The 11,461-nt window shown below is 33.5% G+C and overlaps 2 protein-coding genes across 2 annotated transcripts in view; both read right to left on the bottom strand.

Annotated features, from left to right (window-relative positions):
* Positions 1 to 916, bottom strand: part of LOC119603553 — a 1,415-nt gene extending 499 nt beyond the window's left edge. The window contains exons 1-2 of the mRNA XM_037955598.1: positions 342 to 916; positions 1 to 276 (exon numbers count right to left, since the gene is read on the bottom strand). The exon at positions 1 to 276 is cut by the window's left edge and continues 499 nt beyond it. Coding sequence (XP_037811526.1) covers positions 1 to 276; positions 342 to 788 — 723 coding nt within the window. The 5' untranslated portion in view covers positions 789 to 916. The remainder of the gene's footprint in view (positions 277 to 341) is intronic.
* A 1,997-nt stretch (positions 917 to 2,913) lies between these two features.
* LOC119603554 (protein MLP1 homolog) overlaps positions 2,914 to 11,461 on the bottom strand; it is a 51,360-nt gene continuing 42,812 nt past the window's right edge. The window contains 3 exon segments of the mRNA XM_037955599.1: positions 2,914 to 4,137; positions 4,201 to 4,393; positions 5,181 to 7,977. Of these exon segments, the coding sequence (XP_037811527.1) occupies positions 3,374 to 4,137; positions 4,201 to 4,393; positions 5,181 to 7,977 (3,754 nt within the window). The 3' untranslated portion in view covers positions 2,914 to 3,373.

Genomic DNA, 11,461 nt, shown 5'->3' with positions numbered 1-11,461 from the left:
GGTAGTTAATTCTTGGTTGTTTTGTAGTTGTGTTGGAGGTTGATATTTTTGATCACAGCCCTCCTCACGACAATTTGTTTGATCAACTTCTATGACTTCATTTTCGAAAGATTGATAATCGTCGGTGATTATTTCTTCGGTGACATTGTCATCATATTGAAATTGTGACACATCATCTGGTTGCGTAGTATTGCTACTACCACTACTATTGGGCAGAACAGTGCTAACATTATGATCATCTTCTGCATTACTAAAATCGAATCTTACACGCATTTTCTGCAATGATTAATAGGCAAATACATAACAAATAAATAACACAACTGAAAATAAGCAGCGCTTACCTTTGGTGGCTGGTACGCGGCTTGATAACCTCCTGGCCTGGGTTCAATAACATGACGTAAAAACATTAGCGACTCAAAATGACTCCACTTGCATCGTAAATCCATGGCAATGGCATCATCTAAGCTAACACCTGCCTCTTCTATACGCTGCTCCAGTTTTTTCATTTCCGTATTGAATTGATTGCGTAGATTGTGTATCTTTTTGCCAAACTCAAATTTTGGAACATTTAAAGTTGTACAAATATCCTCTATAGCTCGATTACGTTTCTCTTTATTCTTGTAGGATTCATGCCAGTGATTCCAAAGACATTCATGTTTTTTGTATAGCTCTATCAATTGGTTTATTTTCTCTCTTGACCAAACTGATGATTTACGATTCTGTGATAGTTGCTGCTGCGTAGGCTCTTGCTTTTGAGGCGTTGCTGTGTTTGTTTTTTCTACTTTCATTTTTAGTCTTTCTTAACGTTCAATAAAATTTGAATATAATTTTATTTCATTACAAACAAAATTATTCCATTTATTTTTAATTTGTTTATTTCACGCGTTTTATTAGTGGCTTGCTAGAATAATGTAAACATCTGTTTTGTTTTAATTTCTCGCACGCCATATTGTTTTTTTGTATGACAATCGCATGCTATAAATATCCTGATGTTGTTATACGAGTTGCCAGAGTGTAAACATTATTTGTTTATACTGGGAGTTTTGTACAAATTACATTTGTATTTGGTAATTATTAATAAATTTATTAATAATTTTTAGGAGGAGGTTTGAATGAATGACCAAGTTGCTACATGTATTACTTTTGAATAATAAATAAAAAATAATTTCAAATGAAATATTTTGTTAACGAAATAGTGCGGTACATGAGGTGGCTGGTTGTTTTAAGCACGGCTTAGAGCATAGGGTTTTTTTGATGCCGCTTTTTGGAAAGACCGTCTTTAATAACTTTAAAATAGAGGTCATCAGGGATTTGCTAGTCGTATTAAGGGTCAGGATATCTTAGTGAGTTGGATACTTTCGAGCTTAACTTCAGAATTATCTACTCAACCTTATGTGATGACAAACAAGATTTGGAAACGAGTTACCAGTGGAACAAAAGCACTAGTGTTATCACCCCTACTCTGGTTGCTTTCGGTCAACTCTATCCTTACAGTCTTTAAATCTAACGGTAGGAAGATAGCAGCTTATGTGGATAACGTATAGGTTTAAGGTAGTAGAGAGTGGATTGGGTCCGAAATTCGGTTTGAGGGTTGTACAGTCTTTACCCAAGGATCCAAAATGGAATCATACACAGGACCTCGTTCCCACCGGTCCTGGCACATTACGATGGATTGTACGCAAAAACAACCAGAGTACTATTAGGAGTGGACAAGAAGAGTATAGACACTTTGATAAGGGCAATAACCGGCCACTGCGCAACTAGAGCCTTTAGAGGGTCGGTAACGCACATGTTTTTTAGGTTACATGAATACGAAGAAGGAACAAGAAACAGTAGGGCACATTTTATGCTAAAGTTCAGATTCTGAGATTGAAATGGCTAGGTAAAAGATTCCATGATCATCTGGGATTGGTAGGATGCGACATTCTGGGGTTTTTTACTCTATTTATATCTATCTATCTATCTATCTATCTATCTATCTATCTATCTATCTATCTATCTATCTATCTATCTATCTATATATCTATCTATCCATCTATTTATCTATCTATCTATCTATCTATCTATCTATCTATCTATCTATCTATCTATCTATCTATCTATTTATCTATCTATCTATCTATCTATCTATCTATCTATCTATCTATCTATCTATCTATCTATCTATCTATCTATCTACATATCTATCTACCTATCTATCTATATATATACCTATCTATCTATCTATCTATCTATCTATCTATCTATCTATCTATCTATCTATCTATCTATCTACATATCTATCTACCTATCTATCTATATATATACCTATCTATCTATCTATCTATCTATCTATCTATCTATCTATCTATCTATCTATCTATCTATCTATCTATCTATCTATCTATCTATCTATCTATCTATCTATCTATCTATCTATCTATCTATCAATCTATCTATCTATCTATCTATCTATCTATCTATCTATCTATCTATCTATCTATCTATCTATCTATCTATCTATCTATCTATCTATCTATCTATCTATCTATCTATCTACCAGTTTCGAAATGAGTAGCATTTGGAAATAATTTTTTTCAAATATTTTCAAAATTTAAATAAAAACACAAAACATTTTAAAATATAAAATTTCTTGCAGTTTATTTGTTGAAAAATAAAATAAACGCCTTTTTCGTTTCTTAGCGCAATTCTAAAATTAAAAGGTTTTAACTAAAAACTGTAATACATACAAGCAATTTGTTCGTTATTTTAAAAACTTATCAAGAGATACAAAAGACGAAATTAACTTGTATTTTTTATGCCTTAAACTTAAACAAAACAAAAGAAAAAATTAAACAAAGTGTATGTAAGTATAAATGACTTAACTAAACTAAAAATTATTTAAATAATTCATTAAAAATATTTGTACGTACTTTAATAAAATTGTTATTAGCAATTTTATTTAATAAAATAATATTATATAATATATATTAATAATGTTTATATCTATTATTTATATTTAAAACCTATAAGTACAAATAAACATTAATACATATTAAGGTTTATTGACAAACTTAGATTAGGTGCATTATTTATTATTGTAGTTATACCTTATTTAAAAGTTGTTAAAAACCGTCTTAATTTAAGGACAATAAAACAAAACTAAAGTTAAGTACATATTTAAAAGATTACATACATATCTTAAAAAACGAAAGAAACCTAAAAAAATGGCATAGACAGTAATTTGTTGAGAGAAATTAACTGCCTAATTCACTAATCAAAAGAAAAGTATGCCGAATAAATAAAATTATTATTTTCGACACACTTTTAAAGATATTGGTGAAACCGACAGTTAAAACAAATAAAGATTTAACTATAACTAGTTGTTAAAAAATTATGTACACGTTTGAACGGCATTATTGCTGTTGTTGCTGATGGTGTTATTAACATTAACACTTTCTTGAGAATCGGATTCAATAGTGTTGCTTTGATTCAATACTGTAAACTCCTGTTTTGTTTCATTTACACAATACGTTTCATTGTCTTCATTCAAAGTTTCCACCAATACTGATGATGACTGTAAATCTGTTCGATTTTCTTCTTTTTCATTATCCTCCTCGGCCTTTTGATTGGCTTCATTTTCCTCTATAATAGTTTCTTCTTGTTCTTCCACTTGCTGCTCCTCTTCAACATCTATGGTGCCTCCCTCCTCCAATAGCACTTCCTTGGCTATTGCCACTATATTTTTATTCAACATTTCCTCAACCATTAAATGCAAAACTTCCGATTCTTCACGATGAAAATTACACCAACGATCATCTTCATCATACATTTCCTGTATGATTATTTTACCTATATGATCTTGTTTGGCTCGCTGACCATAAACCGAATAGATTTGTGTACGTTTCGGTGGTGTTTTATCCATGGCCAGGCTGGAACGTACTTCTTTGTAAATGGCATCTTGTATGCAACGCAAACGATTGGGTGGATTGAAAAATGCCAATTGACTATGGAAATTTGTGGGATCACCTTCACGCAGAATTTCACTACGTTCTTCGAGATATTCACGACAAATGTCGAGTATAATACGTTCATAGATATTGGTAATTTGTTCCTCCATGACAGAGGGTAGTTTTTCGCCTTTTTCATTGCAATAATCTGAAAGTTTTAAGATAGTATTATTAAAATATTTAAAAATTGAGATTTAGTTCTTAAACATACCAGTCTTTAATAGTTCACAGTATAATTCATGGGTTCTACGAAAGGTTATATCCTTAATACGTTCTTCGGAAGGAAAAATTGTTGTCATTGGACTGCCATGAGCAGGTGGTACATATGGCGGTGGTGGTTTATTGGGTATTTCACGTACATACATGTAGGGCACAGCGGTAACGTGTTCATATTGTTTTAAATGCTAGAATTAAGAACAAAATTGAAAGTTAAAAGAAAAAATTCTCAGAAAGTTTAGAGGATAATTTATCTATGTATCTATTTATCTATCTATCTATCTATCTATCTATCTATCTATCTATCTATCTATCTATCTATCTATCGATCTATCTATCGATCTATCTATCTATCTATCTATCTATCTATCTATCTATCTATCTATCTATCTATCTATCTATCTATCTATCTATCTATCTATCTATCTATCTATCTATCTATCTATCTATCTATCTATCTATCTATCTATCTATCTATCTATCTATCTATCTATCTATCTATCTATCTATCTATCTATCTATCTATCTATCTATCTATCTATCTATCTATCTATCTATCTATCTATCTATCTATCTATCTATCTATCTATCTATCTATCTATCTATCTATCTATCTATCTATCTATCTATCTATCTATCTATCTATCTATCTATCTATCTATCTATCTATCTATCTATCTATCTATCTATCTATCTATCTATCTATCTATCTATCTATCTATCTATCTATCTATCTATCTATTATCTATCTATCTATCTATCTATCTATCTATCTATCTATCTATCTATCTATCTATCTATCTATCTATCTATCTATCTATCTATCTATCTATCTATCTATCTATCTATCTATCTATCTATCTATCTATCTATCTATCTATCTATCTATCTATCTATCTATCTATCTATCTATCTATCTATCTATCTATCTATCTATCTATCTATCTATCTATCTATCTATCTATCTATATTTACCTCATTATCCAAAATAAGTTGATGACGTCTTAATTCCAATTCATTAATTATATCCGGCATAAGATGATTACTGCCATTTTGGGTTGATGTTCCCGCTGCTGAGGATGTTGCAGTAGTTGTAGGAGGCGGTGGTGGTGGTGGCAAGGGAGGTGGTGGAGGTAATAACTCTCTATCAGGACTAGGTTTTCGTGTTTTAGCATTTGTCGCTAAAGCTAAGGGCTTTTCAGTGCTCGACGATGAAGGTGATTTGAGTTCTTCAGCATTGTACGTTTTGTCAGAAGCTTCCGTGCTTACATTTTCTATACTATCTTTAAGAATATCCTCCTCTTTCGCTGATGATTTTGTTGACAATTCTTCGTCATCCTCCTCATCTTGTATCGTCTCGGCTGTAGTTTCAAATGTCGGTATAGTTATGTCTTCAATATGAGTAACATTACTTAAATCCGATTCAAAATCAGCTTCATAAGTATCTAGTATACGATTTTCGAACGCCGATTGTGTTAAAGTTTGAGAAGTATTTTTGCCATCATCTCTTACAAAAGTTTTCGATTTTGTAGAATTCAAGGAAGTTGAAGCACCAGAGGATTCTTTATTCTCGTCCTTTTCATTTTTCGTAAATGTTTTGGATGTTATAGTTTTATGTTGCAATGAATTTGTGTGAAGTGTAGATGTTCCGGGTGAGGAATGCTTATCAGTGGTAATGTTTTCAAAATTAAAGGAATATGAGGAGGCATCTGTACTCAAGTTGGAGGATTCATCATTTGTATTTACTATGGCCTCATCTAGGGATTTGTTACGCGAATGCGCATGTGTAACAGATTCATAGGAGGGCAAAGCATTCATTTGTGAAAGTTGTGTAACGGCAGCCGATATTTCTTCCAATTTCGAAGAGATTTCTTGAGCCTTTGTTGCCGAATCCGAACCAACTTGTCCGGAAAAGTTGGATTTTATGTTTGATGCCGCAGAGGGATATGAAGCACTTGTTACATCTTTTGTAATTAAGTTTGATTTTAAACTGGCAGAAGATTTGGAATCTTCTGTAATTGTGTTAATATCCGAAGAAGTTTGTGGTGATAATTTATTTGGTGTTACATTACCTACAGAACATATAACGGATGATCGACTGAATGACTGTAGGTTGCTTGTTAATACCCTATCATGTTCCAAGTCTTTTGTAGTTTCATTGTTTTTATGTTCTCGTTGTTGGTATGCGGGAGGGGTGGGTGGTGTTTGTCTTAAGTCTGTTGGCGTTGGCGCTGGCGTTTCTGTTTGTGTTGAAGGAATGTATGTCATTTCCACTATGGAAGATTTCGATCTTTGGTGTTGTTCTTGTTGTTCTGACGACGAGCCGCAAGATCGTGCTGAACTATTAGTGCTTATACTTGTATTCGATTGACTAGCTATAGTTGCTATACTCTTTTGACTAGTTGTGCTTTTATCTGCCCTAAACTTTGGTGCCTCGGATATTTCAGTATCGCTTAAACTGCGCTGCAGTTTTCCTCCCGTACCGGCATGCCTGCCACTGTTTGTTGTTTGTATACGTTGACTTAAGGCTAAAAACATTTGTACATTGTTTTCCAGACGGCTGGCTGAATGTTTACCATCCGCCGAAGTTTGCTGTTCGGAAATGGTATCGGAAGAAGCGCTGGAATTTAGTAGAACCTGAGCTTTGAAATTTTCCTCTGCCACACTGGGACTATAGTTGCCCTGTTGTGTGGTATTGACTTGTGAATTATTAGCTGACTCCTCTTCTGGTTCCGAGTGTCCTGAACTAAAATTCAAATTTAAAGTCGGCACTTCTAACGCTCTGCTAGGATCCTGTGGTTTCGGTATTTGCCCTAGACCCGTAAGACTGTTGCTGGAACTTAAATTAGAAGCACTCTTTTCTAAAAGTTCCTGGGCTATACGTTCCTCATCTTCGGCAAAATCTCTTAACACCGCCATTTTGGCCTCTTCATACAGACGTTCTAAGTCCGTTTTACACAACTTATAACGACGACTGGGTTCAAATTTCTCTATTTGTTGTGACGTCAAACGTTTCCACAATTTATTAAGTTTCATGCCAGTGGTGCGTACGAAATCAACTTCTTGTGTGGCTATACTAGAGATCGAATCTTCCTGCTGCTCGTTATTAGTTTGGCCCATAACACCAGCGGACGTTGTTGTACTTGAGGCGGATATATGCGAAAGTTCTCTTAAACTTTTATCGATTTCCTTAAGACGTTTTTCCATTTTACGCGCACGTGAGGCGCGTTTCTTTTCGGGTGATTTTAACGATGAGGCGTTAACGTCCTCACTTCGTTTCGTATTGTCGTGGGCAGCTGTCAACTTTTCCGTACTCGCTGAACTTGTAGTCGTTTGTAATTTTGACGGTTGTTGTTCCACCATATGTGGAACATTATTGTAACTTAGGAGCTGACGTTCCAAGTTTAAGACCTCAGCTTCTTCTTCGTCTAGACGTTGATGCCATTGCATTAAACGTTCAACATGTTCTCGTCGTTTTCGTAGATCTTCTTCACGTTTTTTCAACAGCTCTTCTAGAGCCTGAGAAGATTCCAACTCATAGGTGGCCCTCAGTATGGGAGGTGCACTAAGAGCTGTGGCATTTTCCGTTTTTATGGTTTGTTGTGCTAAGATTTTCGGTTTAGTTAGCGTTGGCGCTGTAGAGGGCAATCTTTCCTTTTTATGTTTTGTAGGAGTATTGTGTTGACTATTTATTTTATGGCCACCAGTGGGTAAAGTATTTACAGCAGTTATTGGCTCTGTCTTATTGTTTGTTGTCGTAGTGTATAATAATCTGCAATTAACGAAAATATTTGTTAAAAAATTTTATCTAAAAAGAATGTTTTGTTAATAGATAATTTAAAAGTATTTAGCACAAAATTATAAAAAAATATTAGATAAGATACTAAAGATAATTTCTGCATTAATCATGTTTCGTATTATGTCAGTTGATGGCTTGCTTCAAGTTAAAGAGTAACTGTTTGAAATGTCTTCTAACTTGACTGATTAGTTTATTATATAATTTTAAAATCGTTAGGGTTTTGAATTACTTTGCAATGGAAACACATGCTACTGAAGCACTTGATTTTGCAATAATATAGGAAATTGTTTAAGAAAACACTATCGGAAATCAGTCAAGCAAAAAACTGTGTTTACAGGAAATGTAGAAAATTATAAAAATTTTCCATATTATATTTCAGATTCTTTAAAACTGGCTTTTTTACATTATATTTTTTAATGTTTTGAAGAATTGTTGTAGCTTTCTAGACTTATTGTTTCCTGAATTCTTGACCTCAAACTTTTTGTTTTAAGTTTAAGATCAAGTTATGAAATTATATCATTAAGTGCATGAAAGATTTCATTAAGAGTATGAAAAATTTCAAGACTATAGACTAAAGTCAAGACTATAGACTATAGTCAAGACTATAGACTATAGGCAGGACTATAGTCTATGGTCAGGACTATAGACTATGGTCAGGACTATAGACTATAATCAGGACTATAGACTATAGTCAAGACTATAGACTATAGTCAAGACTATAGATTATAGTCAAGACTATAGACTATAGTCAAGACTATAGACTATAGTCAAGACTATAGACTATAGTCAAGACTATAGACTATAGTCAAGACAATAGACTATAGTCAAGAGTACAGACTATAGTCAAGACTACAGAATATAGTCAAGACTATAGACTATAGTCAAGACGATAGACTATAGTCAAGACTACAGACTATAGTCAAGACGATAGACTATAGTCAAGACTACAGACTATAGTCAAGACGATAGACTATAGTCAAGATTATAGACAATAGTCATGACTATAGACTATAGTCAAGACTACAGACTATAGTCAAGACTATAGACAATAGCCAAGACTATAGACTATAGTCAAGACTATAGACTGTAGTCATAGTCACGACTATAGACTGTAGTCATAGTCAAGACTATAGACTATAGTCAAGACTACAGAATATAGTCAAGACTACAGAATATAGGCAAGACTATAGACTATAGTCAAGACGATAGACTATAGTCAAGACTACAGACTATAGTCAAGACTACATGCTATAGTCAAGACTACATGCTATAGTCAAGACTATAGATTACAATCAAGACTACAGACTATAGTCAAGACTATGGACAATAGCCAAGACTATAGACTATAGTCAAGACTATGGACAATAGCCAAGACTATAGACTATAGTCAAGACTATAGACTGTAGTCATAGTCAAGACTATAGACCATAGTTTAGACTATAGACTATTGTCAGGACTTTAGACGAAAAAAAGCATTTGAAATGTCTTGATTAGTAGCCTCCTGAGGATCCTTACTTATAAAGAACGGCCGGACTATAGTCAAGACTATAGAGTATAGGCAAGACTGTAGACTATAGTCAAGACTGTAGACTATAGTCAAGACTATAGACTGTAGTCAAGACTATAGACTATAGTCAAGACTATAGTCAATACTATAGACCATAGTCAAGACTATAGACTATAGTCAAGACTATAGACTATAGTCAAGACTATAGACTATAGTCAAGACTATAGACTATAGTCAAGACTATAGACTATAGTCAAGACTATAGACTATAGTCAAGACTATAGACTATAGTCAAGACTATAGACTATAGTCAAGACAATAGACTATAGTCAAGACTATAGACTATAGTCAAGACAATAGACTATAGTCAAGACTACAGACTATAGTCAAGACTACAGAATATAGTTAAGAATATAGACTATAGTCAAGACGATAGACTATAGTCAAGACTACAGACTATAGTCAAGACGATAGACTATAGTCAAGACTACAGACTATAGTCACGACGATAGACTATAGACAATAGTCATGACTATAGACTATAGTCAAGACTACAGACTATAGTCAAGACTATAGACAATAGCCAAGACTATAGACTATAGTCAAGACTATAGACTGTAGTCATAGTCAAGACTATAGACTGTAGTCATAGTCAAGACTATAGACTATAGTCAAGACTACAGAATATAGTCAAGACTACAGAATATAGGCAAGACTATAGACTATAGTCAAGACGATAGACTATAGTCAAGACTACAGACTATAGTCAAGACGATAGACTATAGTCAAGACTACATGCTATAGTCAAGACTATAGATTACAATCAAGACTACAGACTATAGTCAAGACTATGGACAATAGCCAAGACTATAGACTATAGTCAAGACTATGGACAATAGCCAAGACTATAGACTATAGTCAAGACTATAGACTGTAGTCATAGTCAAGACTATAGACCATAGTTTAGACTATTGTCAGGACTTTAGACGAAAAAAAGCATTTGAAATGTCTTGATTAGTAGCCTCCTGAGGACCCTTACTTATAAAGAACGGCCGGACTATAGTCAAGACTATAGAGTATAGGCAAGACTGTAGACTATAGTCAAGACTGTAGACTATAGTCAAGACTATAGACTATAGTCAAGACTATAGACTATAGTCAAGACTATAGACCATAGTCAAGACTATAGAGTATAGGCAAGACTGTAGAATATAGTCAAGACTGTAGACTATAGTCAAGACTATAGACTATAGTCAAGACTATAGACTATAGTCAAGACTATAGACTATAGTCAAGACTATAGACCATAGTCAAGACTATAGACAATATTCAAGACTATAGACAATAGTCAAGACTATAGGCAATAGTCAAAACTATAGACTATAGTCAAGACCATAGACTATAGTCAAGACTATAGATTATAGTCAAGACTATAGACTATAGTCAAGACTATAGACTATAGTCAAGACTATAGACTATAGTCAAGACTATAGACTATAGTCAAGACTATAGACTATAGTCAAGACTACAGAATATAGGCAAGACTATAGACTATAGTCAAGACTACATACTATAGTCAAGACTACATACTATAGTCAAGACTACATACTATAGTCAAGACTACATACTATAGTCAAGACTACATACTATAGTCAAGACTATAGTCAATACTACAGACTATAGTCAAGACTTTAGACAATAGCCAAGACTATAGTTTAGACTATAGACTATTGTCAGGACATTAGACGAAAAAAAGCATTTGATATGTCTTGATTAGTAGCCTCTTAAGGACCCTAACATATAAAGAACGTCCGGACTATAGTCAAGACTATATACTATAGTTATGTCTTCAATATGTGTAACATTACTTAAATCCGATTCAAAATCAGCTTCACAAACGTCTAGTGACGCCGATTGTGTTAAAGTTTGGGAAGTGTTTTAGATTTTGAA

The sequence above is a fragment of the Lucilia sericata genome, unplaced genomic scaffold (assembly GCF_015586225.1).
Source record: "Lucilia sericata isolate MDLA Ls3-8-SP2 unplaced genomic scaffold, ASM1558622v1 Contig000311F_arrow, whole genome shotgun sequence".
NCBI classification, from domain to species: Eukaryota; Metazoa; Arthropoda; class Insecta; order Diptera; family Calliphoridae; genus Lucilia; species Lucilia sericata.
The sequence above is the reverse complement of the archived record's forward strand: the minus strand, read 5'-3'. Positions and strand labels throughout refer to the sequence as shown.